Below are 27,650 nucleotides of genomic sequence, written 5' to 3' on the forward strand. Positions count from 1 at the left end.
TATCCAGTACAGCCTTCCCATAACCACTTCCTGCATTGCTTGTCCACAGCCTTCAGAAACTGAGTCCTTGATTATTTAATGCAGTATTTAAAACAATTATTTACTAGATAGTGAATATTATCTGTGTGTTATTGATGACACAGTCCAAGTTACTTCAGGGTCTACAGAGGGATCTGTACGGGCTGGATTGATGATCCGAGGCCAATGGTATGAGGTTTAACAAGGCCAGGTGCTGGCTCCTGCACTCAGACCACAACATCTCCATGCAGTGCCACAGGCTGGGGGCAGAGTAGCTGGAAAGTGGCCCAGTGGAAAATGACCTGGGGGTGTTTGTCAACAGTGCCTGAACATGAGCCACCAGTGTGCCCAGGTGGCCAAGAAGGCCAATGGCATCATGACCTGTATCAGAAATAGTGTGGCCAGCAGGATCATGGCAGTGGTTGTTCCTCTATACTGGGCACTGGTGAGGCTGCACCTCGAATCCTGTGTCCAGTTCTGGGCTCCTCGTTGTAAGAAAGACATTGAGGTGCTGGAGTGAGTCCAGAGAAGGGCAATGGAGCTGGTGAAGGGGCTGGAGCACAAATTTGATGAGGACTGGCTGAGGGAGCTGGAGGTGTTTAGCTTGGAGAAAAGGAGGCTCAGGGGAGACCTTCTCACGCCCTACAACTCTCTGAAAAGTTGTAGCCAGATGGGGTCTTATCCCAAGTAATAAGTGACAGGACAAAAGGAAATGGCCTCAAGTTGTGCCAGAGGAGATGTAGATTGGATATTAAGTTGGTCAGGCATTGGAACAGACTGTCCAGGGAAGTGGAATCACCATCCCTGGAAGTGTTCTAAAGGTATGTGGATATGGCACTTGGGGATATGGTTTAGTGGTGAACACAGTGGTGCTAGGTCAGGATTTGACTTCAGATCTTAAAATAAATGGAGCTAGCCGATTCCTTTTGACACCAGTATTTCATAGCACAGTTGAGTTCAGCAAAGAAACCTTAGACCTGCCTCATTTCAGCACCACTAAAAGCCCAAAACTGCTCTGAACTAGGACAAGCAGCTGATTGAAGCATTCTGAGTAATTACAGAATTTCTACACCAGAAAAGGGCTCGATAGCTAACCCACTGCTGGGGTAGAGGGTGAGATAGGGTGCACCAGTCAGGCCTCTTTCACTCCAGCATTAGGTTGAAACCAAGAATAAAAATGATAACACTTGGACAGCTTCTGAAAGAACAAAAAGAGATTTTTGAAGGTGAACAAAACTTATGAAATGATCTCACAAAATTATTTCAAACCATAATTTATCTAAAGACAGCATAAAATAGAGTAATTACGGAGGGCAAAAGCCACCTTTTTCATTGCTGTCTTCTTGCCATATTGTAAGTTCTTGCCACTTGTAAATTTTAGTTTTGGAATAATCAATGAAATCTTGGCATTCTCAAAGGCCCTTTCCTGTTAACCCATCAATATGTTCTCTGTTACTCCAGCTACCCCAGATCAGCTGCTTACTATTTGAACAAAGCTTTTTTTAAATATAAAAGCACAGACTAGGTTTTAAATATTATTTTTGTTCCTTTCCTTATCAGCTCTTTCTCCTTTCTCTGAATCATTTTATTTAAGGTAATGAACAGAAAGAAGCCAAGAGTAATGGTTTTAATTAAGTAAAAACATAACTAGACCAGAGAAACACTGCTACATTAAGATAGGAGACTTACATTAAACTACATGCTGGCACACATAGGCAGGTCTGTGTTCACTGGGCTCACCATATATATTAATGGCACACTATAGATATTAATGTCCATTTTGCAGCACAACAGATTCATGGTTGGAAGAACTAATGAGATGTGGGTAGACAGGCAGGCAGATACAATTGTAAGCAGCAAGACCAGAGGAAGTGCTGGAGTTTGCAGGGCATTGTTGTATCTATGTGCATCCCTCACAGTAAAATTGTGTGATGAGCTGGCTCTGTTTGGGAGTCCTCATTGCATGTTCAAGGGCCAAAGCTGGGGTAAGTGGGGCATGAGACTTTATTCCCATATGTGTACTCATCTAGCAGAATTACAAAACTGTGTGTTAAATTTTTATTTCTGCTTAAATAAAAATGTAGTACTGTTTAGCATCCTAGCTTCTGTCAACACATCTGCTGTCAGAGGCTCCCTTACGTTTCTCTTTCCTGACCTTTTAAAGCTGGATAATGATATGTCTATGTCGGACAGATGCAAGAAAGTTACCTTTACTATTCTTTTTTTTAAACATCCTAAAATGCACTAGGAGAGGGCAATGTGGAAATAAAATGTGCTACAATTTTAAATGATTTCTGCAACTGAGAAACTGACTTCTGGCTGAGACCAGTGTTCTGTTGCAGTCAGTTTTCTTTTCCAGGTCTGTGGGCTGACAAGTGATGCACTTACACAAAGTTCTTGTAAAAGTACACTAGCAATTAAATTGTTACATGGCTCTTTACATAGCAAGAATTAGTTTTGTTTTGAATAACTTTTATATAGTTCAGGAGAAACATAAACATGAGGATGACATGGAAAATTAATTACCTGAGGATGTCCTTTTCAGGTGGATTTCTTCCTGTCTCTCAGATATTTACAATGTGCCTTTCCTCTCACAGATGCTGAAGGCAGTCAGTTTTCTACACTGCTTTCTAGTCCAAGACAATTGACTTTTCACTGCTCATGTAAATTATGCTGTAGCTGCAGGGTAGTCTTATACTAATCTTTGCTATTTGAGTTAAACTAATATGTAGATGTTTAAAAAGGGCCATGATATACCCAGAAGAATAATCTGTCTGCTGGTAAAGATTTAAAGTAATCTTTAATTTCAGATCCTGTGTTCTTTCCAAGTCAGAAACCCTCATGACAGAATCCGCCATAAACACAAAAAAAAAAAAATTAATAACGAGGAAATTGTTTGTTCCTTTAAATAACTGTGATAGTTTCTATTATGCTTTAAAGAGCTTCAAATGAATTATGTTTCTGCCAAAGAACACTGCTGCTACTAAAGTGAAATATGTAGAGTTCTATAAAAAGTTTTGTAGTTCTCTAAGGTGAAGGAAAATGGTATTTCTGTTTTCTTTCAGTTGTTGACCCACCTGAGCCAAGATTTCCAGTATGATCAAAGGCTATTGAATTGATTCCAACTATGTAAAAGATTTCAGGCCCAAGAAGGCAGGGGAGAGAGATGACTTCAGGTGATGTTCTGCATTGCTGCCATTTAATAGTTATTGTATCTTCTTGTCTGGTACATTGGGAAAAATATCTCCTGCCATCCCGGAGTAGCCCACCTTCCTGGCAGACACAATGCAGATTTCTACAGAAGGGTTTTAAAAACAGGTCTTGGAAAATCTCTCAGATGAGAGAAAGGGGCATGGAATGGGTCACGAGGAATAATAGTATTTGAGGCAGGTCTTGGGGACGGAAAGACATCTTGTCCTAAAAAACCACATCTCCACAGCCTGCTCTGGCATTCACCTTTGGGGTAAACCCGTCTGCCCATGGCCCAAGTTCACCAACATGACTCAAAAGATAACAGTGTCTGTCCTGCTGTGGCCCCCACCCCCTGGCAGGGTCCTGCCAGCCATCCCTCCCCTGAGCACTGATGTTCCCAGCTGGTCCCTGCAGAAGAGCCAAGATGCCAACACCTGCCAGCAAACCTTGCTCCTCAGCACCACTCAGTGCCCCAGAGCCACAGCCCAACCCCACCACTGCAACACGGCCCCACAACACAAGAGCAGGCAGCCCCCTAGGGCCGGCACAGCTGCTCACACCTGTGCCACGGGCAGCTCCCTCAGGAGGTGACCCTCTCAGAGGCCATGCAACTTTCCCCCTCCCCAAAAACAGGTGCTGCTCAAACAGCTTCATTTGCTCCATCTGAGACGCCAAAGAGCTATGAGAGGCTCAGGCAATGTTTTGTACATGGATGTGGAAACCCCACTCCATGCTTGCCTCCTGTCACCTTCCCACGCTGACCAGGTCTCCCACGTTATTCCAAGGGCATCAGACAACCTTCCCCAGCTGCAAACACACATTTGTGGATTACCATGGTAAATTTCTGGAGCATAGAAGACAGGGGATCATCTCAGTACCCCGGTGACAGCACCCATGCGGTCTGCACCCACCTTGAGGGGGGGATGAGGGAAGGATGGGGGGCAACACTCCTGTCCACCCACCGGGCTGTTTGGCAGAAGAAATGGGGAGTCCCCTCTGCCAGAGTTAAGAGCCTGAATTTGGCTACCCATTTCTGTTGCTGGGAAGCTTCTAGACCTCTTCAGTTCCTAGGCAAATTCTTCATTTTATTACAGCTGCGTTTGTGGGGAGGGCCCCCATGTTACACCAGTAAGATAAATAAAGGGGCAACCAATGTCACCATTGACACATTAATTTTTACAGGCCACAGCAGTAGCGACAGAGTAATGCAGGGGTTTTTTTACATCTGCAGCCAGCAGACCTAAAAGAACACTACTGTTTCCCCTCCTGACTACAATCACTGTGAGCCTGGAGGCAGCAGGAGTTACCATGGGAGGGATGCCTACGGCGAGCAGCAGGTTATGCAAACAGTTTTATAACCTGCTGAGGGGAGGGCGGCAGGGAGGGGAACACGAACTTCCGCTCCAAATCAGACGTCAGCTTTGTTGGTTTTTTTTTTGCTCTGTACATACAGTTCTGTGCTTCCAGGACACACAGCTACTCTGGAAATTCAGCACCTGGCCTCCTGCCTGACATCAAGCAGTTAACTTTGTATGCAAGATGAGAGAGTGAACAACGTGTCCATGAGATAACACCAATGTCTTGTCATTGTACCCACTGCATCTCCCCTGCTTCGTCTTCTTACTCCTGTTCTTGTGCATGTATCACACACTTTTTGTCACTGTAAAATGATCTCTGAAGTCTGATTAGAACAATTCTCCTGTTTGTAAGGGGAAAAGCAGAGAGAGCCAAAAAAAATCTCCTGTGCTGTGTCTGACTCCTCTTCAGAGAAGAAGAGAAACAGAAAAAAAGAAATTGACAACCACAAAGCTTCTACAGAAGAAGGAATGGCAACAGGCAGCTTTGGGAAATTTTAGTTTTTACTTTGTCCTTGTATTTTTGTGGAAGATCTCTGTCCCTAAAATCCATGCCATATTAACTATGAAATCTACTGAAAAATCAAGAATGCAAAATGTGAAGCTGCAAGAACAACCAAGCACACCTAAATAATTCTCTTGGAAAACACCAGAGTGCACTACTGCGTAGTTGAGATGATTTACAACCAGACTAAGCAATATTATGGGGGTGTGAATTTGGCCTACTTCAGGAGAAATAACCTCCACACTGCAAACAGCGATTTTCTTAGGTTTGAGTATTTGATTTTAGGGAGTTTTGTGCTCCCTAACACCTGACTTCTTTAATGATTTTCTCTGCTGTCAAAACCAGGCTAAATTCAAATATGTATCAAAGGTCAGAGGGACTGAACACAAAGTTACCCAAGATGATGCATTTGACTTAATGATGAGATCTGTCATCAGAATGTACTTAACAAAATAATGTCTCCGGTTCAATTTGGCAGAAGGGCTGACCTAAGAGCATTTTTTCACTTTCAGGAGATAGAGATGCTAAGAGAGGTGTTCATTATTGAATAACCAGAACTTATAAGCTTTATTCTGTGTTTCCATTGTAAATCACAGAATAATTCAGGCCAGAATACACCTTAGGAGTTTGTAGTACAACCTCCTCCTCAAAGCAGTGAATTCTGACTATGTTGCTTAAACTTTGTCCAGTTGGTCTTGGAAAGCTAAACAGATGGAAATTCCAGAGCTGCTCTGGGGAACCCACTCCTGTGTCTATCCTCCTTAAAGAGAATGTTTTCCCTTACACCTAGTCAGAACCTTGCTTGTATCAATTTGTGACCATGACCTCTTTTTCTCCTATCACACAAGTCAGTGAAGAGCATGGCTCTATATTCTCCACAGCCTCCTCACATGTATTGAGGGGCAGCACTAGGTCCCACCCACCTCCCCAAGTCTTCTCCAGGCTGAACACAACTCATTCCCTTGATCTTTCCTCAGAGGAGCATGCTCCAGTTCTGACCATCTCAACAGCTTCCCATTACACTCACTCCAGTCTTTCTTAGATTGTAACTATGTGCGTTAAATACACATCCTTTCATACACAAGGTCTCCAAATGCTTCATATTGCTTTTCTTGGAGGCTTCCCTCATCAAAGTAGCAAATACTTGCATTGCTTCAGTGGGAACCTAAATGTGAGGATCCCAAGGCAGGTGGACACCTCACATTGCACGGAATTAACAGCAGAAGTAGCAGGTCTGGGTATCAGTGGTCTCCCCGCCTGCAGGAATCCAGACAAACATTTCTGCCTGCTGTTCCTTTGTCAGGAAAATAAAGACAAATTCAAAGACCTCCACTTGAATGGATTTCCTGAGGTACTTACATATACAGGGACTAACTGGTTTACCTAAAATGAATGAAACAGCAGTTTTCATTCACAAGGTACCAAAAGACTGCATTAAACTCACCACAAACACTTCTCAATCCAGCCTTTAAAAAATAGCACTTTCATACCCAGAAGGTAACTGAAATGTCATAACTGGTTTCTGGTGCTAAGCACAATTAAATGGTAATGTGGCTGATGCAATCACAGTGCTGTTACACTGAGGTGGAGTACTTCAGTTAACATCCAATTTTTAAACATTTTGAAAGCAAGATTATAGTTGCTGACTTGCTGATGGCATAAAGGGGAAAATTTTCTTATGGTGAACTGATGAAACCTCCTCTTTTCTCTTGCTACCAGTATGGGGGCAACCGATTCTCTCAGGCTTCTCTCAACACAAGTCATTGTCTCATTTTTGAGGTCATTAGTGTTGTAGGGGAAAACATTCATTGTACTGCAAAACATTCCCTCTGCACAGTGGATTTTGTATCAGACAAAAAAAGAGTTTTAAAATATTTAAAAGCACACCTCAAGAAAACATGCAACCTTTCCTTAACATTACAAAAATTTCTCTAATATCACTTTGATGAATTTTGCATGTCTGCAAATCTAACAATTATTTTCATGTCTATGACAAAAATAAGGGAATAGGTGTACTATTACATTTTTTTACTCACAACACAGGAGCCTGGCAATGGTAATTGAAATTACAAATGAAGATTAACCACACTGGATTCATGGCAGACAAAATTACAGCTTACATTTTATCAGCATTCAAGCTGCATTTCTGCCTTGTACATACAATTTTCTGCACTGATCCCGTGTTCATGGCTTGGTGTTCTTTCGACATATTTCAAGAGGTTTGGAGACAGAAAACTATTTCAAGTTTTTTGGTACAAGGCTCCAAGTTTAGTGATTGGACAGTCACAATCTGGAACTGTGCAGCGAGAATTACAAATCTGTGAGTAAAGCTAGAGAAGTACTTCAGTGAACACCACCTTGCAGAAACTTTGTAATGGCAAACATAGAGAACTACTAATTTCTACAGTATGAAGTTTTTCCAGTTATAGCCCTGATGCAAAGCTTACTTGGGAACAAAAGGGATCACTGTTAAATAATAATCTGAATATAAACATGTTGTAGTCTGACAACAGGCCATTAGGTCTTGTTTTGTGTTTTGATGAAATTTATGCAACTACCCAAGTTGCCAAGTGAGTCACTTTTCAGAAAATCTATTGAACCCAAAAATTAATATTACCACTAAGAGGTCCTGATAACACTGAACTCTGAAGATACATCACTGATGAACAGTTGTTTAGAAATGTAAATGTATTCTTACACTACTCTCTTATTTCTACAATCTTTTTTTCCTCACTGGCTGAAACTCATCATTGTAATATAAACCTCATAATATTGAAAATATTAATATTAATGAAAATGTGTTCACAGTGCGAAAGTAATGACTCAGACCTGTAACTTCTCTAACACATTGTACAATCTCTTAGGAAACAAGTGTCAAATACTGCGACTTTATACAAGTAGCACCAGTTAAAATCTTATGAAAGCACACAAGTATGTTTTCAAAAATTTTATTTTTATTGTTTGCACTAACTGTATCATCATTAACAGCTTTCATCTCTAACAAACTAAAGCAAATCAGCACACACAAAAACCTATGCAAGGTCAGCATTCCTAAAGCAGAACCTCCGTTATTTAAATGCACACCTGGGTGTGTAACAAGCCCAGCGACAGTTAGTTCATCCTAACATTTTAAACACAGTCGTTCCAGTTTCATGCGTTTTTCAGGGCTGTTAAAAAGTTTCATTTTAGGGGTATAAAAAGAAAACAGCTACAAGATTTATAGAGATAATTCGTTTTTAAACCAAAATTCTTATGTCTAAATTTTTAAACTACAGCAAGCACTTTTCTTCAGCTGTAATAATTTTGCTCTGCAAAAAAAAAAGAGAAAAAAAATTAGTCATTTTGCTGCATTAGGCATAAATTATCATTAGCAACCTAAACACTTGCCAGCTCATGCTGCATATACTCCCATTTCTGTCAAGTCTTTGCCAGGTTCACCCACCAGCTCCTGGCTTTCTCTCTGAGCCGAAATGGAAGTGGGTATAAAACTAATCAGTTCTGCAATGAAGGACTTTGCCTTTTGAAATCCTGGCTGAAAACCTGAGACTTACCAGGCAAGCACCTGCATGTGATCTCAACCCTACAGTAAAAGATCCACAAACCAACACAGTCCATTTGGTTTTACTCGTTTCTGCAAGTTGTTTCTGAACTAATTGTTGAAATTAAAATAGTTGATTATTAACTAGCAGTATTGATGAGTAAACTTTATCCTCTCAGTTTCTGAATGTAGTTTTAATTTGTTCTAGCAGGTGCATTTGTTATTGGATCTGATGCATTTGTTAGTTATCTTACTTCCCTGGCGTAAATCCAGAAGGCAGCAAAGAGGGAAGGAATGACAGAAAGATAAAAATTAGCCCAATTCAAGCAGTTAGAATGGAAATACTGTAGGATTAACAACAGATAGGGCAAACATCTGAGTACATACTAAAGACCTCATGGGAGGTTGTAAGGGAATCCTGAACTAATAGGCATCACTGGAAGTTTAGCCCAGCCTCTCAGAAGCCACAAAACAGGATTTGCAATGTCAGATTTTAGCAAGTGAGACTAGAATCTCCCTGTCCACATCCCTGAGAGACCCCCAAAGTAAATTTAAAACAAAACTACAATAGAATTACTGTAGGGTATAGTCTACTGTGCTTCCAGATGTGAATTTTACCTGAAGTAAGTCCTTAACCCCTAAAGATGCCAATAATGTAGGAGCAGAAACCATGCAGGGATTCCCAGCAATGTTCCCGTGCCAGTTTCATTGCTTCTGTTTCATTTTCAGACCCTTGCCCTGCTCCTCTCATAGAACTGGACATTTTCTGCACTGATTCTTCCTGGTTTGCCAGCTCTTCTGGCTCCACACCAGTAGCTATTTGCTTCATGAGAGCCTCTGGAGGAGCCTTTTGGCACATGGAGGTCTTCAATACTTCTGTGGATTCACACGCATGAGGGATCTTTCTAAGTTCCGCAGCGATCTGATTCCAGTAAATCTTTGGATTATTTCTGAAAGCACGACAGACTGATGGTTTGCCAGTGAATTCACACCAGTAGGACATGTCTTGGCCATTGCATTCAATTCTAAGTTTCATTTCCTCATCGTCCCCACTAATGCTCATTGCGCAAACGTCTTTGGTTTTAGTCCGAAATTTGATTTCTTCACCACTGCTTCTCTTCTTTGGCTTCAGCTTCTGACCCAAACCTCCCACGCCACAGATAACAACTAGGAAAAGAAGAGTAAAACTCTTCATGGTGTGAGGAGTTCACCGAGATCCCTGAGCAACACGATCCAGAAAAGTTAAATCAGTAAGTAAATGGTTGCTCACAATTTAAAGGCTTAGTGCACAAAGAAGCCTCTTTCCAGCAAAATATGGGATGTAAGGGTTGGGCTTTTTTATAAAAATAATAAATCACACTTCAGTAGGCATGTGCCCATAATTTATAGCCCGAGGGAGTGTCGAATAACCTTGGGAGTGTGAACTCCCAAGAAGGTAACAAGACAAGTCTTGTAAATGCAGTTAAATACAGAATGATAGTTGTATAACTGAGAAGCACATTCCTATTCAGGATGAACATGTCATATTTGATTTTTAACAGATATTTTCCATTCTCCAGCTGCTTTATAGCTATCTTCATGCCAGAGCTTGTAAGACCATATCAAAGAAAAAAAGATAAAGGTGCCAAAACAATCTCTGCAGCTACATCTGGATGATTATAAATGTGTTCTAGTAAAAAAGGCTGATTTGTACAACAGGTTTTCTTTGGATTTGCACAGTAAGGATGCACCTTTAGCACTTCATTTTGTCAGCACATGACATGCAGTGAGGACACATGAAAGATAAACCGTACATTCTTTGAGCCATGAAAGATTTTTACACTTGCAATACTTATGCAAGATAAGGAATAAAGCTTGAGTAAAATAAGGTATTACAGGCCTAAACATACACCAAACGTCTGGAAGTTTTATCATCATTGTCACACCATGAGTTACTTTCAGTCAACAGAGCAAGACATCAGAACTAATTTATCATGGGTCACAGCAGCAGGAAACAGACCACAAAGCATGTCAGACAGATATTTGTGCTTCATCACTTTTTACTTCTTTTTTTAAAAAAAAGGTATTTTCCTGTTCATAAAAAGTGAGCTGTAAAAATGACATAAAATAAAGGCAAGAGAACAGAAATATTTTAATGCAGTTTCTGCTGCAGTAACTAAAAGCAGAGCTAAGGAAAAATCACTGTAACTCCCTCGGCATTCAGAAGGTCATGAGGAAAAGTCTCTCCCTTGCTGTGGTAAGACACAGTACTTTTCTGGCTAATAAGACCCCCACCAAGCACTTCCTCCTAAGATATATATGCTACACCCAGCCTGACCTGACCAGCTTCTGGAAAGCGGTATTGTATTGTTTAGGTATGCAACTGTGGGGTGCTAGAAACCCTGGGGTTTAAGACTGGCCATACATAACAGAACAGAACACCATTTTCTGTACCTAGTCACTCACCAGGCAGCATTAAAGAAAATACCAAGGCAAAAACATTCATTTAACACATAAGGGCAAAGCAGAACAACAACAACAACAACAAAAGCTTCTTGGGGCAGTTGACAAGAGTCCCAGCTGCTGTGGAGAGTCCCCAGCTAATCTGGAAGTTGCCCACTTGAAGGTGGAGCCATCTGGAACATCCATTTGGGGTATCCTGAACCTTGTTCTTCCAATGTGTCATCAAGTTCCACAGGACTAAATACCATTTAACAAAGAGAACAACCTTGTTTTCTTTTCATCCCCTCTCTTAGGCTATTTTAGTAACATTTTTAGTAGAGGTCTCATCTCTGTTCTTCCCATTAGTTTCTCCTGTCTGTCTCTTTCAAGGTAGGGTGTGGCTCTCCAGCCAAACCTGGGGACAACAGTGGTACAAACCTACTTAAGACTTACAATTCACTCTTAGTTGTTTTCTAGGGAGTCTTCTTACCTTTCAGCCAGTCAGAGAGAAGAATCTCCGTGCCCACCTCACATTTAATTTCAAGGATTTCAAATCCCTATTGCAAGCACTCAAATGCCTCATAATATTTGACAAACAACTGTATTGCACTTTGTTATGCACAACAGCACTGACAGTTCTTAGGTAAGAAACTAAAGACATCTGTCTCTCTCGTTCTCATCATGGCTAGGCTTCGCGAACGAAGATTTGGGAAGGGCTCTACCCACGTTTCTTTGCAAGCGCGTTGGTGGCTAAAGAGGCCAATACGAGAAAGGCAAGACCGGTTGCAAAAAACACAGCAGAAAGACTCCTCAGATGGTATATTCTGCAAGGCTCGATTCTTTCTGCGTTGTCTTTTCAATAACTGATAAAGAGTTTAAAACAACTTAGAAGTTACTTTATAGCAGTTTCAGATCTCTTGTTCTCAAAGTTTTCAAGTTTAATTATGAAAACAAATAAATTACAAGGATAAGGATAAATACCAAAGCTTGGATTCCAGTATATTTACATATTACAGCTACTAGGTTACTGCCAAGTGTTTGTCTCACTCCCATCTGACTTTGTGTCCTCTGTCTGCCTGTGCTTCAGATGAAACAGCTCAAGGTCTCTTGTATCAGTAGAAAACAACTGTCCTTTTACAAGGTAAGCTAGAATGCCAGCAGTGAACTAAGGGAGCAGAAGAACTAGCAAATGTTTAATTCTCCTGTCAGGGCTATAGAAACAGGTTATATGGATATACTCCACAACTCATTAGCTTGAATCCTACCATCCTTGTGTAATTCAGATCCTTTGTGGAAGTTGGAAGCTCCCTCACCCAGAGTCAATGTTCTTTCAGTCCATCCTGCTCCAAAAATAAAAGTCAAATACAGCAGAAATTTTTATTAACTTTCCTAAGATTTTAACTCAGTGCAACTCTTCTGAGACAGGTCTACACAACAAAACAAGTGAGAATCAAACATCAGGTAGTTAAGCAAGTTCTTTTTTATTTAAATGAACTGGGAACATTTTCTCAAATTAAAAATAGAAACTTTTAAAAATCTGCAGTTCTGAACATTACATATACACATATGCTACATACTGTCAATTAGAAATGTTTCCATTTATGATGTAAAAATTAAAATTTAAGGTTATTCCGGATTAAAGACTTGTATCACTTTTCAAGCATTTCTTTAAAATTATAATAATGACTTACAGAATTATCCCTACTTCAACATAATGAACCTTGTTGGAAATGAAGTTGACAATACTGATATATGAAGAGATTATTTTAGATCAATATATCCAACTACTTCACCTGCCAAAATGTTTTAGACTGGTAACATACATACTTTTGGCCTTTTGATGAATTCTGTTATTAACTAACTCAGCAATGCAACTGTTTGCCTAAATTCAAGGCAATAACTCTTAGTAACACAAATGTTAACTCCATTGCTAAACATATTTGAATTTTAACATTGGAAGTCACAGTTTAAAATTATTTAGCAAGAACAGTATCACTGCCCCCAAAAGAGCCACAGTGATACCATTAAGGACGTTACAGAAGTGGGTGTCAAAGAGGAGAAGGAAGACAGAGAATGTAAAGCATTCTAAAAATTGCCAACATAGGACATCCCTCATGCTCTTTTTGAGTACTACTGAACTCTAGAAAGCTTAGCTTTTTCACAATATTATGCAACCTGCACACTCCCAACCCCCCCCAAAGTTTAAAAACAAACTTCTCCAAAAAGTTTTTTTTAGGTCTATACTGCAAAACCCACTAAATATTAAATAATTAAAAAAAAAATAGGAAGAAAACAAAACTACAACTGAACTTTTCAGATGCACAAAGAGACACAGTGGAACCCATTTAAATTCAAATTTAGTCCAATGTGGTCATTCAAGAGCACCAAATAGCAACACTGATCATGCTGGTAAATTCATTTGTGTAGAGTATTATACAATATTAAAATCTTAACTAAACACTTAGAAGTTTTAAGAAAAATGTATATACAAAAGTCTCTGTATACAAAATGTATTTTTATGTAAACGTGTATGTACTGTATTTAACACAAATCAACAATTTAAGATAAGAACTTGAACAACTGTCAGAGAATTCCTAGGCAAAGGCAGTTAATCTAATCAATTTATATACTGTGAGATGTAAGGTACAAAGCCCAGTGTAAAAAAGTAAAAAACAAAAAACATTTTTATTCAAGCCTTGAACAGTGGTATTTGAGAGGCAGTGCCCTGATCTCAAAGTATTCTGTACAGTAGTTTATGGCATAACATTCAATAGTATATTTGGGATTTACAGTACAGCTGACATAAAACAAGTGGCTCAGGATTCGTCAGATGAATGGAAATGCCAATAGACTTGGAAGAACAATGATATGCTCCCGTAGAAGAATCTTGAGCCTCATTCACATAGCCTGGAAATAACAAAAAAAAAAAATCAGGAAAATCTGATAAAAAATTGATAAAGATAGAATTTTAATGTCATTTAAACAGAATGAAGGCACAGATTTTCATATGAACCTTAATATGGTTGAAAAAGTTTTTTATTTTTAAACCTTAGAGCACCTTAGAGAGTTACAGAAATCAGAGCAGCCTTCTTAAAAATAGTAAAGTAGTAATAGACCTAGAATTGACTTAAAAAGCTTATTACTTACCCCTTAATGTTTCCAGTATGTGTTACCACTGTTCCACAGAGCTGTACAAGGAAAAAAAACAGAAACCAAACCCATCATTTTCTTTTGCCCACAAATGGAACAGAAATACTCTGTCTAACCAAGGTGAGACCAGTTCAGTTGGCACAGACTATTCTCAGTCAAGCATTTTTCAAACAAGAAGAAATAGATTCATGGTTCTCTCCATCAACCTTTCTGGTTACCTTTGTTTCATGATAGAAAGAAATGCCTGGATCACCTATTCAACACCATTCCTTTGCAAACTCAATCCAGTCTCCTGTTTTGCTCTCACAAAAGTGGTGGCTGCATTTAAGGTTATTTGTATCTTTGATATGTATATGAAAACCCCTTGTGTGAGACACACACACCTCATATAGCTCTCACTTGTACTTACATATCTTAGTGTTATAAAAATATTTGCCTCTCTTTCCAGCAAGATAATCCACCTGATTTTGAAGGCAAAAAAAAAATCCCAACCCTGTGGGATTCTTTAAACCTGCAAAAGTACAGGTGTACAGAGATCTATTCAAAGTCGTATCTCTCAAAGTATCTCCAAAAATAATTTGTAGGAAATGAAAAAAATCAAGGATAAAAGTGAAGAGTATGCTGAAATGAAAATGAAAACCAAGACTTTATTCATATGGGAATCCCATACTGAGAAATTCAAAGCATGTATGCCATAATTAGCAGTTTTTCAAATTATCTCAGTTAGCAGATCAGAAGGCAGCACTGCTTCAAACTGAATGTTTAAATTTTATTACAGAAGGCCATTTTAAGCAACTCAGAATTTAGGAAAAGGAAGTCAGGACCGAACTAGTGGATCTCTGTGTAAAACATTATTTTATGCCAGTCATTTTTAGGTTATTCGGGAACACTGAATTAAACTATTCATCAACGACTGAAATATCACAATAAAACATTATATGAACCTCAAGAGTATTAATATCCACACTAAAGATTCAAAGATCAGAAAGGGACTTCTAAGGCCTGAACAATTATTAGTTTCCTCTTATGTACAGTACTGAAAGTTCTTAAAAATAGATATGACAGTGGAGAGTACTTTAGAATTAAACACCTTGTAAGTTAATTTAGAGAGTAAGTACCCTTGAGTTGCAGAACAGACCACAAAAATTGTGATCACAAATATCACTAAAAACTCCTTCAGAATGAGATGTGGAATCAAGATGTGGTCAGTAAATAATTATTGTAAAATACAGTTTTAAATACTACTACTACTACTAATCATTATCATCATCATCAGATGCAGCCATAAAATCTGGCAAGACCCAAACTCTGAGCTCTCTTGGTATTTACCCGTTATTTAAGAGTGGTCCTATCTTCTCTGCAAATACTCAACCTATACTTTCAGTCATGAAGTTGCAAGTTAAAGCACAGTGAGCTACAGATGTCAATCATAAATTTGATCCTTCCTTATGCAACTTGCAAAGTTTGCAAAGCCAAATACTGAAGTTGCGGGACATCCTATGTTGTCCCTATGGAAACTGAAATTCTCACAACTAGCTTAAGTTTTATGACACAGTTGTTGTAGAGGCAGAAAAGAACCCAAATCTCCTCTTTTTACATGTAACTTGAACTTCTTGTTTTGTGATGTTACATTCTAGTCCTACCCATGCAGAAACAGCCATTTTCTACGTTCATGCTTTCTGCATACCTGAATCACCTGCCTTCTGCACAGGAAAAGCCCTTCTCACCATTTAAAAAATAAAATTACTCAAGAGTACAAATGCATCCCAGCCTATCACATTCAACTGCTATCAGAGTATTTTAATAGGTTTGTCACTTTAGGACACCCACTGTGCTAGCTAAATACCTAATTACATGGATTTTAAGATCAAATATAGGCAATTCCTCTGTTAAGCTGCAGGAAATTACTACAGTGTCTGCTGCTATTGTAAAGAATATTTGAGAAATATAAATCATACAGCATTTGCTATAGTGAATAATCATGCAAAAAAACAAACAGAAAACTAAATGATTCACTTTAAAGCATGCAGAAAATTGAACAGATGATTAAAAGAGTAGTTTAAGTAAGGACACATGAAGGCATGCAGTTTCAGACTTGGTTTACCTTGTAAAAACAGGATTGTGTATACCATATAAATGCTCTTTATGATAACCATTATTACCATTTTCTGTACTGTAATAAAATAAATACACCAAGAAAGACCATGTTAACTATAAGATGCACTATGTACAGTATGGCTTCTAAGACATGTACATGGGTGATGGTATGATATGCAAAGATAAACTGTGTCTGTACAATAGAATATAATTTTTCCTTTGTAACTTTCAGGAATTATGGCATAATTATAATTTTACATTTTTAAATATTTTTATATCCTCAAAAAATCAATTAATTATTTTTCTATTCTTGTTGAGTTGGATACTCTAATATAATCTATAAAGTCTGGTGAAACAGAACACGTTACCTCTTTAGAAGTAACAAGTTACATTAAAAATATAAACCCTCCCACATTAATAAAATAATTTTAGCAAATATCAGCAAAAATGTCTTACATTTTCATGGGTATAGTTTCAACACTAAAAAACACAGAAAAGGAGGAGTAATTAACTAGACAGTAATAAGTGAGTAATTTTAGCTGTACAGGACTGTTTCTGCTCTACTGACTCGTGAATGTGCCATGACAAATGACCAGTGTGAAATGTGAGAAATGCAGTGCACAGGTTACATGAACAATGAGCAAAACAAAGAGCAGAAAAGAAAACAGTAAAAACAAAACTGATGGGAAAATACGTAAGAATAGTTATCATAAAGTAAAATGCCAAGTCCCTGAGACAGAGGAACTGCAATTGAAAAAGGAAAGACTGGTTAGGAATAACTAAGACAGCAAGAAAGCAAATCATTAATTCAAGGAGATTACAAATCAGGCATAATTCACTTTAACAGGTTACTTAGCAGAGCTAATAACTTGCACATTTGGAACTTATTTATATAAACATTGCTCATGAAGCCCTGAAGACCTCATCCTGAAATAAATTTCCAAGGTCAGAGCCAGCACTATCTGCAGAGTCATGGCTCCCAAAGGCCAACTGCATGAAGCACTTTGCAGGCACTGACCCAAACCAGCAGCATTTCCCAGGAACGTGCGGATCTGCTCTGTCAGCGCAGGTTTAAGGATTATAGAGCCTTTACATGAAACACTAGAAAAAACATTTTAACCCATTTGCCATTTAGTTTATTTAGGAGTATATACTTACTCATCATACACATCCTCTGTATCCATTCTACGATAGTATTTAGAGAGTTTTACAGCAAAAATTATGGCAGGAATTAAAAACATTGAAGAGCCTCCCAAACCAAACCAGAAGGTATTCTGAAACAAATCAAAATCAAGGAAAAAAAAGATCATGGAGATTATTCAGAAAAGTAATGAACGCCTGCTTGATGTTTGAACCATTGTTCCCAGAAGAACATAGCAGAAATTAGTGGCACCAGTTTGATGGTCTGTCTGAGCTCCTTTATACCAGTGTGGAACACGGCACATTAAGCATCCTCCACTGTCAGTGTGAGCCAACCTAAGAACACCACCAATCTCACAAATGTAACCAAACAGAAATATGGCCAAAGTTGCTCAAAGCTACAGGGCCATAGTGGCCTAAGAAGTTATTTCAATGTACTCAGCTGTAGGCTAGAAAGCAACTTTCCATCTCAGTCTTAATTTACTAGCCATGTTGGGTTTTTTCCTTGATATTTTAAACCATCTTTCTTGCAATTCTTGTCAAAATATGAGTTCACAGCACTTTCTCAAGGTACTTTATAACTTGTTAATTGAAGCCCTGTTTGTGTAACTAATTTCATTATCATACAGTTGAACTGAGTTACAACTTGATGTTAAAATGATTTTTCAAATTTGATTTGTATTGGCTGGAGGCATTTTGACTTCCAAGTGACTCAGCTAAGTTCTATCATGAGGGAAAATCATGGGTCATCTCTTACCACAAAGGAGAACAGAAGCTCTGTAACATATGAACTAATCAATGAGTACAACATGATCCCAGTAGGTTAAGAGGTTTTCATAGTTAAGCATTACCAAGATTAAGCATTACTTAGTTAAGCATTATCAAGGTTAGAGTGCTTTGTTTTTGACAGCTTGCACGTATTTACTGCTGGTATGATTAGGACCTAGCTCAATCTGCCATAAAGCTAAGTAATAGCTGGGAGACATTTTAGGTACTTTCCAGGCACATGGTTGCTTGCTTTACTTTTCATACATGCTGTCCTCTTTCCAAGCTCTCTTGGCAAGATGAAAAAGCCAATATTGCCCTTACATACTGCTACAAGTCATGCTCCAAGTCCCCAACATACAGAAACTAATCAAGATCTGTCTGCTACAAGTGATAAAACCTCATTCAGGTTTTCTAGATTCCAGGAAAGATACTTGAGATAGTTTTCCCTTGTTATTTTCCACTCACTTTCTGCCCCCACTCCAATCCCATAAGTTAGAAATGGTTACAGCTGAAACTTCAGACCTTTTTGCTTTTCCACTTCAAGGTGGTTCAGAAGCAGTTGATTTTACAGAATTCTTGCTAATACAAGCTGAAGTTTAATGAAAACTTAAAACAAGTCCAGCACTGGTTTGTCTTTGGACTTGATCCAGATCAGAACATTTTCCTTACATAACTTGGTATGTGATACCTTATTATTTTACTTCAGAATAGTCTAGCTGGAATAATTAAATGCAGATGCACACTGAAAGAATTTCCCACTTGATACCCCAATTCTGAGTAACATAAAATGTTTCTTACCACAGAATCAGTTACATAGCTGCATAAAAAAATATCTACTGCTGTATCTATCACGTTGGCAATAGGCTTGCATGCTGCTACTTCCATGGCAATCTGAAAGAAAGATTTAAAAAAAATACAGTATCTAACAGAATAAAATAAGAATCTCTAAACTTGCTTACAGTTAAATTTTACTAAATTGTTATGTCTCACCCTACCCAAATTCAAAATAAATACCAGTGGGATATGCTACCAATGGAACATCTTTTAAACATCAGCTTACTTTCTCAAAGCCTGTAGCTGAAGAGAGAAATTTAAAACAAGATGCTAATGACATCAATTGGAACTATGCAGGTGAGGCTCAGTGCAGTATTGCTACAAATGGGAGATTTCAGGCTAGCCCTGAAAATGATACTGTTAAATTTGCACTGCATTCCAACCAACACAGCTCCTCACTTCTATTCTGCAAATGCAACAAAACTATACGAGACCAACTTTCTCACTGATACTAAATACAAATGTATTAAAAACTGAAACTATAGAACATACCAAAAGTAACATTTTGGTGGTATTATTATTATATTTGGCTTTATTATATTTTTTTTTAAACACAGCTTTTCTCAATTAAGTAAATGCACCTTACCGACTCCTTGACCCACTCAGTGTATTGCTCAAAGTAGCCAATTATGGTATCCATGTACTTTTTTGTCTCCTAGGACCAGATAAAAGAGAACAAAAGTAAGTTAACCTCTACCTCCATGACATCAAATTAATGTACTTTGATCAAATAAAGCTTACCTGGACAATAACTTGAGAAGCGTTGTTATTTATGAGAAACTGGGCAGCATTAACAGCACTAATGACATTTTTCACCTTAACCTGGAGAGGAAGAGATGGTATTTAATATAAATAAATCCCTTTCAGGCTGTTGCAATGGCTCTGGAGCCATTGTCAGGACCTGCTCTCTTGATAAACCAGTGTCACTGTCTTGTCAAAACCTGACAAAACATGCAATTCTAGACAGAACATGAGCCTGCCTAAGGATTCATGATCATCTGACAAAATTCTCTCACTACTAAAAAAGGCTTGTATCAGTGGTTAAGACTAGTATCTTTTCCTGGAAATATATAACTAATTTATATACTAGGATCTGTTTTATCTTCCACTCTCTTTCTTTTCTTTAAGTGTAGAAATAGTTACATCAATGCCTGTATACGCACTACAGACACACATGGTGCACAGGAAGAAAACACTGGGCCATATACTATCACAACAACTCTTGATGACTAAAGTAGGATTCTATACAGCCAGAATATGCCTCTAATCAATAACCTAAAGGATTGAGATGCTTTTTCAATATATGTACGACCCCATAAAGTCTTTCAAAGAACACACACAAAGAAAAGTGTACACAGAGCCTGAAAACGTAGAGATGTCAAACATGACCCTTTTCTTATCAACACTTTATTTTATGGTTTCTTACCTCCCCACCCAGACTCAAATCACAGACTCTAAAAGAAATCTAACTGGTCTGCTGCTTTGGATGGGTGAAAACTGCAATGGGAAGCACTGAGGTAGGTATGACTCACAAAGCTGTTGTAACTATGACCATGTTAGTGTGCCTAGATTCTTGCTCCAGAGCCAAGGCAGCCTGGTGGCAACAGAAAGCTTTGCTGCCAGAAAAGTAACTGTCCTGTTGGCCTCACTCTCTGGCAGAGCATGAAGCCAGTTGGTCTCACTGTGATGCAGGCAGCAGTTGCTACCTAGAGAAGAAACCTGGGCTGCCCTGGTGAAGCCTCTATACAGATCCAGGTTCCCACAGTGAGGATGCTGGTGCAGGAGCAGGGAGTTAACAAGTACAGTCTAATGAAACAGAGCACAGTGGGAGCTGAACATGGAACAAGAGGTGGTTAAGGATGTGAATCGCAAAGCTCTCTCTTGTCAGCTGTACTTTTGCATTTTGTTTCTTGGTCGCTCCCCCCCAAGTTTTGCAGTCAAGGATTCTAGAAAAAAAATAAACCTACATTTTGAGGAAAATGAATAAGCACACTGTACAGAACTGTACTGAAGCCTATTTTATCATGTGACAACTCATTCATATCAGTTTACAATTCATTCTCCAAAAACATCTCAACCATTCATTTTTTTTCCCCTTTTTGTGCAGAAGAGATATCTAACTCCTTGTTACTACCTCAATACATTACAATCTCTTGCAGTAACAGAACAGCTGTAAATAGAAGAAAACTGTACTGAAAATATATGCCCTGCATATGTGGCAAAAGTATTTAAAACACAAAAATGTTCCTGTGGCCAGAAAGAGCAGCTTACCATAAGTTCAGACGATGTTTTCTTCAGTAACCTAATGCTCTGGTTTAAAGTGCTCTATTGGAAAAGAGGGGAGAAAAAAAGCTTCAAGTCATTACTACAGGTATGAGCACACCTGGTTTAACATTATATTCATGCTTTGATCTCCTATAGATTATTTTCTTATTAATACTAAGTATCACACTAGGTATAACAGTAACAACTGCATTAAAATGAATACATTGAGGATTTAATCAGTATTTCACCAACAGCACTGACTTAACTAGAGTTAGATCCAACAAACTCAGTAAGATTTAGCTGGAGGGAGGACAGAACAGTTAAAATCAGAACCAAGTGTTCAATGAATTCTATATTGTGCAATTTCTGAAGGGAAAAAGCACTTACCCTAGCTTTAACATATTTCTTGACAGTCAGTTTTTGTAAAAGAAAAAAGAGATGAAAATAATTAGGAGTTAATTAGGAAAGAACAGCATAGAATCAGAGTGGACCAGAAGACCTAATATTTTTCTACAGGCCGGCTTTGATAGGGGCAGAAATACTGTATCAGATGCCAGGATAAATTAAAGGTCTTCATGTTATGTAGAGGAAGAAGCAACATCGAGCATGTAGGAGATTCACAGCTTGATACTATACAAATCCATGTTTGGCAAAATCAGGCAGAAGCAACCCTTTCACATCTTTCAGAGCATCAATGCAAAAAACACTTTGGTTCTAAATACTACTCTCAAGAGTTTTCAATTCTGTTAGGTGACTGCTAACTCCAAGAAATAAAGTGTGAAAGTGGTAACTGCCTTTATTACTGAAGACAAATGGCAAGCAGAAAAGAAAACGAGTGATTTCGGGTTAGATTTTGTAAAGTTCTCCCCTGCTTCCTCTTTTATTCATATATAACCACAAGTAGCTACAGAAAAAAATAGTGAAGAAAAAGGTCATGATTTTAGACAGTATTATAAAACAGTAGTATTACAAGTAGGAAAACTATTTATTAAACACATACTTTAGCCAGATTACTCTTCACTGACACAATCTGTGCTAATGCAAGTCCAGCTTTCTAACCTTTATTTAAAAGATTTAGAGATTCATATTTTCTACAAATGTTTCAATATTACTTTAATGTTTTTACCATAGCTTGCTCTAGTGGAACAACTTGCTGGTTATGAATCATCCGAATGCTGTTTGCATGTCCTTTTAAGGCATTTTCCAGTGCTCCTTTTGGCTGCAAAAAATGCAATTATGCAGTATTGTTCAGTAATCTCAAAGCTTCCCAACAAAGCAAAAAACAAAGTTGCACATTATACCCATTCACTCCAGAACAGCTGATGCTAAAAATGGGATATGGCAAACTGAATTCCTCAACACAAGGAGCGGAAAATAATCACCGTATTAATAATTCAAGCCTCAGCAATCAAACCAGATGTATCACCTTGCTTTTCTGGCTACAACATTATCAGCACAGATTTAACTGAAGGGAATTTTCACATGGTGCACTAAGTAATTTTAAATACAGAAGAGTGAGCACACCTCCCTAGCAGTTGCCACAAGCCAGACCTCACTGCAAGAACCCCGCAGCACTGCGCCCCAGCTGGGACGAGCATCTCTCGGTCATGGGTACTTGCTTTTGTTTTGGCAATGTGGACATCACCCTGAGGCATCCTCTGCTTTCTGAGAGGCACAGAAATACAGATATTTTCAGCCAGCGACTTGGAAAGATGCCTGTGAAGGGTATTTTCCATTTCTGTGGCTCCTGCCTTTCTGTCAGAAGATTTGAGTTTGTGCCCTGATTTTCAAGTCCAAATACCTGTCTGGAGCTCACACTCGTTGCAAAACCCTAAAAATTTTGTTTTACTCCCAGAAATAAATTTATTTTCCATTTCCTTTTGGTGGCAAAACCACTTGGCTCCCTGCATATACACTGAATACACACTGTTAACTCCGTTTTGGAAGTGTAATAATGGTAGACCTCAATGGTCAGAGATGTGTTTCCTTCCTGGGAAGTGTTCATGTAAGCAGTCAGCTGTGGTCACTGAGCAGTTAGTTTCAGGATATTTCATCTCCTGTACTGACAAGGTGAATTCATTCACCTAATAACACCTGTTGGTGGCATTGCTCCCTCCTCCATATCCTGACCCCCTTGGTTTGATGAAAGTTTTTTTTCCACTGTAAAAACATAGGTTCAATTTTGTGTAGGGTGTCAAAAAATGCAAACTATACACCTGAAGTTAATGAATTCCAAAAGTTTTTAGTTTATTTTTTAATTGCTCTAAGATCTATCACTAATAAAAAAGCGGGATTATAAAATATTCGTGGAAACCAATATCATTTTTTAACAATATAATGTCTGTAATACATTGTATTGCTGTGGTTTTGGTTTGGTTTTGGGTTTTTTTAGACATTTCATAGATTACACTAAATAGCATCACAAGGAAGAAATAAAAGCATACACTGTAATAGTGAACAGATTTACTACTGCATTTGTCTTTTATATGAAGAAATTACTCTGTCTGATCTATTCTCAATTCTATTGCTTCCTTAAGATTCTACTACTATAAAAAATAATGAAAACAGCCTACCACGACAATATATTTTCCTTTATGAAACTATGCAGAACATATCCCAGGGGCAACCCTATGTTAACATGTTTGAAGAACTCCAGCTTTCGCTTGTAAAATAGCCCCAAATCAACAACAAAACCACCTCACCTGTATAACCTTCAAAATGGCACAGTAAAAACTGAAAACTGAAGTAAAGTGTGGCCAAAGATACTGGTATGTGCCCAAGTTAGCAGGCAACCTACATGGGCAAGCAGGCAATATGCAGCTCACTGATGGTGCTTGGAGAAGTTGCTAACTACAATACAAGAAAACTCCAGGAGCAGCTGACCTTGACACAAGTGCACATGAAGCAGAAAAAATCCCCAACCAACAAAAAAACCACCCAAAACCAGCAACAGGTGTGTGCAAATTATGCAAAAAGCTGAAGTAAACAAAGCAGGGGCTTCCACTGGTGCCCTCCTCTCCCTGGAGGAAGGATGGATGGATACCTGATAAATTCCAAACAATGTGGTCTCCCTCTGCTTTGTCCCTTAGTGATCCAACCAATTGTAGTATGTGTGCAGTGTAACTCTTCCTCCTGCATTGCAATGCGGGAATCTGTCTGGGGCCAGTGTCCAAACCATGACTCTCATTTTGAAAAATGAGTACAAAGCGACCTTGACATGCATACAAACATATCAACTGAATAGTCACTATCCATTAACATGGATCTGTGCCACTTGCAGATTGATTCATTTGTGGGAAATGCTGTAGCAGTATCCTCTGACCATTCCCCATGTGTCTGCTTTCAAAAACCCCTTCAGAGAAGACAGGGTTTCTTTTGTGCATTCTCCCTCCACAATGGAGCCCCAGTTCTCACTAGAGCTCTTATGAGCTGCCACAGTATAAATATCATCACTAATTGCAAAGTCTTCTGCTCACTAACTGAAAGAAAATTAATTCAAATCATCTTTTCCATCATGATCTAACCCATTTTTCTGAAAATGTAGAGAGCATAACAGGAAATACTGAAATGGAGTATTCCCCTCAGTTCTTAAGCAAACAATGCAATTTAAGGAAATAGATTTCCAACTGTACAACAGCATACAAAAATCAATAATTAGCAACATCTAAAATATAGCTCATAGGAAACACTGTTCTAGAAAGTTTTTCCTTACATGACAGTGCACAATGTATGTAAGTGTCTGAAGTACAAGAATTCTCCCACAGAAAGTCTACTTTGCCATGTATTTATACTTATATGATATAAAAATGATACATTTTATATCATTATTTTATTACTGACTTAAACTTACCAGCTGGTCTGCTCTTGCTTCTAAGTCATTAGCAAAGGAGAGAAGATCAACCTTGGTAACACTTTTATTGATCTGAAACAAGATGTGAACAGTGAGAAAAGGAGTGTGTTGTTATTGCATTTACACAGTTTGTACTTAACTATACTACCTAGTCTGTTTACTCTTTATTTGATTAAATATTTACTGACCTTAACTTCTGAAGTGCTTTTTTTCCCAACTTTTATTATCCTTCAAAATATAGCCTTTCACACAAAAGCAGATTTTTCTGTTTTGCCCATAATTAAAGAAATATTTCATTTCATACTTTGTCCCAGTCATGTCTCTGGTTGACTACAGTCTCACCTCTGTCAAATATGCTGAAAAGTCTATCCCATCTATGCCTGAAGAGCTGAAATTCAGAAGATTCTCCTTCCCAATTTCATCCAGCAGAATGATTTTGCTGAGGTTTATCTGGATATGTTCAATTTTAAGTGTTACATCTTCTGTATACTGAGAGGGAAACAAAAGAAAGCATCAAAGTAGTTTGCAACCAGTGCATATTCCGCTATAGCCCCTGCCCAAAGCATCTCACTTTTGGTGACGCCTCATTTCCACGGAGAAGCACGCACTGACTTTTGCTTACATCAGTTTAATTTAGTTAACTTCAACAAAATCCACCAGGTAATGTTGGTGGTAATGTTCTTCCCTTCCCTGCAGTATCCACAGTACCCAGTCATGCCAGGTTCTAACCTACCTATGCCTCTTTCATACCGATGAATTACTTGCCTTACATTCTGTTTTAAGCAGGCTTCCCTGAATAAATGCTAGTCCCTCCTAAGAGAGAGACTAACATCCCTCCAGGAAACATTATCCTTAAGAATATAATTTGGGAGAGGGACTCTGTCTTTTAAGTGTGGGTTCAGTGCCTGGCAGTACAGAACATATATCCCCGAGGGGTTGCTGTAATGAAGACAGGTACTACAGGCAACCCCAAAATTACTACAGTCATGTAATGACAGTTCCACTGGTCAGATTATGTGACTGTCTGTTCTAGAACAAGCAGCAGTCACAAGTATTGAGGTCATGTTACTGAGAACACAGCTGCATTGGGCAGGGCACATCTCAAGGATGAAGGACCATCACCTCTCTAAGATCTTGCTTTATGGTGAACTTGCCACTGGTTGCCGCAAGAGAGGAGCCCCGAAGAAAAGGTACAAGGACTCCCTGAAACATCATCTCAGCCTTGGCCGTATTGATCAACATAACTGGTCTACTCTGGCCTCCAATCGGGAGGTCTGCAGACACACCATCTATAACGCTGCTGATGTCTTTGAGGAAGCACACAGGACCACTCTTGAGGAGAAAAGACAACGCAGAAAGATTCGTGCCTTGCAGAATATACCACCTAATGAGTCTTTCTGCTGTGCCTTTTGCAACCGGATGTGTCTATCTCATACTGGCCTTTTTAGCCACCAGTGTGCTTGTAACAAACGTGGGTAGAGCCCTCCCCAAATCTTTGTTTGCAAAGCCTAGCCATGATGATGATGATGATGAATGACAGTGCAGTCATAGATTATTAAATCTTAACTGAAAAGATTATTTAATCCCAACCCCTTCCAACCATTCTTAAGACCACAGTATATCACATCCTAGATCAACTCAGATCTGACTGTAATCAGAAGAGAACGCGCCAAGAAAGGCATTTATATAAAAAGAAGACTGTCATTAAACACCATAAGCAGCCTTTGGAAGACGCTAGACTTCAACCTTCCTTCTATGCAAGCTTCAAAGTTAAAACCAACATTATTATCAGCATCCATAAAAAAAGCACATTAGAAAATCTTCCATGGACCACCAAGACTGGTAAAAAACATCTTATTTGTAACTAGACTTCTTTTTTTCAGATTAGCTTGGACAGTTCTTGACTCCTTGAAGGATGTTTTGTATATAAAAACAAAAATCTCAGCAAACCAGGACACACTGTACAATGTTTTGAGAGCAAACATCCTTCAGAAACAATCATGCATTCACTCATAGTTTCTTTACTTACCATACTAATATTTAGAAACTCATTGATATTGAACAGGTATTCCAGGTGAAGGGAAGTATAAATTCCTTTGTTTTCCTTGCAATCACTAAAAAAACACAAATACACAGATCAGCCTAAAAACTACCTGGAGGACCAAGTATTAAAAGAATGATTAATGATTTTTTCTTATTCTAAGAAAATCAATCCTTTAGAAAAAAAATACTGGCTATATTTTTTGAAGCTCAGACTACAAGAAAAGTAATTAACAGTTGTCTCAAAGATGCACAATATTTTATCAAAGAGCTTGACCAGTATCACCATACAATATTATGCTAAGACTACCTCTAATAACTCATATATGGGAGAAAATTGCTTTTGCTAGTGATTCACTAGAAAATCAGAATGTCTTCTGGAATATGTGCGCTTTTTGGATGTGCCCGGAAAACGAAGCATGAAAGATACCACCAAATGAGTATGTGTAAAATGAATGAACTAAAAGTGAATTAAAT

At 38.5% G+C, this 27,650-nt stretch overlaps 2 protein-coding genes across 20 annotated transcripts in view; both read right to left on the minus strand.

Annotated features, from left to right (window-relative positions):
* Positions 1–8,270: 8,270 nt before the first annotated feature.
* FGFBP2 (fibroblast growth factor binding protein 2) lies at positions 8,271–27,494 on the minus strand. 3 transcript variants are annotated; one of them, XR_003534773.1, is made up of 3 exons: positions 27,484–27,494; positions 8,622–11,698; positions 8,271–8,378 (listed from the first exon to the last, which is right to left on the minus strand). XR_003534773.1 is itself a non-coding variant. In XM_027686432.1 (3 exons), the coding sequence occupies exon 2, from the start codon at positions 9,801–9,803 to the stop codon at positions 9,240–9,242; it is 564 nt and encodes a 187-aa protein (XP_027542233.1). In that variant the 5' UTR covers positions 9,804–11,698; positions 27,484–27,494; the 3' UTR covers positions 8,285–8,378; positions 9,227–9,239. The 3 variants fall into 3 exon arrangements, 2 of the variants coding, with proteins under 2 accessions (XP_027542233.1, XP_027542232.1); XM_027686432.1 differs by having other exon boundaries at positions 8,285–8,378; positions 9,227–11,698; XM_027686431.1 differs by having other exon boundaries at positions 8,285–11,698.
* Positions 12,487–27,650, minus strand: part of PROM1 (prominin 1) — a 62,973-nt gene continuing 47,809 nt past the window's right edge. For 6 of the 17 annotated variants that reach the window (XM_027686421.1, XM_027686422.1, XM_027686418.1 and 3 more), the window contains 14 exons: positions 27,163–27,247; positions 25,476–25,622; positions 25,134–25,205; positions 22,410–22,502; positions 21,671–21,688; positions 21,290–21,343; positions 19,760–19,840; positions 19,605–19,673; positions 18,983–19,075; positions 17,435–17,550; positions 16,733–16,756; positions 16,284–16,352; positions 14,177–14,217; positions 12,487–13,936 (listed from right to left, as the gene is read on the minus strand). In XM_027686421.1, coding sequence (XP_027542222.1) covers positions 14,199–14,217; positions 16,284–16,352; positions 16,733–16,756; positions 17,435–17,550; positions 18,983–19,075; positions 19,605–19,673; positions 19,760–19,840; positions 21,290–21,343; positions 21,671–21,688; positions 22,410–22,502; positions 25,134–25,205; positions 25,476–25,622; positions 27,163–27,247 — 940 coding nt within the window. In that variant the 3' untranslated portion in view covers positions 12,487–13,936; positions 14,177–14,198. Of the gene's footprint in view, positions 13,937–14,175; positions 14,218–16,283; positions 17,021–17,434; positions 17,551–18,982; positions 19,076–19,604; positions 19,674–19,759; positions 19,841–21,289; positions 21,344–21,670; positions 21,689–22,409; positions 22,503–25,133; positions 25,206–25,475; positions 25,623–27,162; positions 27,248–27,650 lie in introns of those variants that run through there. The other 11 variants (XM_027686430.1, XM_027686423.1, XM_027686417.1 and 8 more) reach the window with 6 other exon arrangements.

Source organism: Neopelma chrysocephalum, unplaced genomic scaffold (assembly GCF_003984885.1).
Source record: "Neopelma chrysocephalum unplaced genomic scaffold, ASM398488v2 Primary Assembly neopelma1_71, whole genome shotgun sequence".
Lineage (NCBI taxonomy): Eukaryota > Metazoa > Chordata > Aves > Passeriformes > Pipridae > Neopelma > Neopelma chrysocephalum.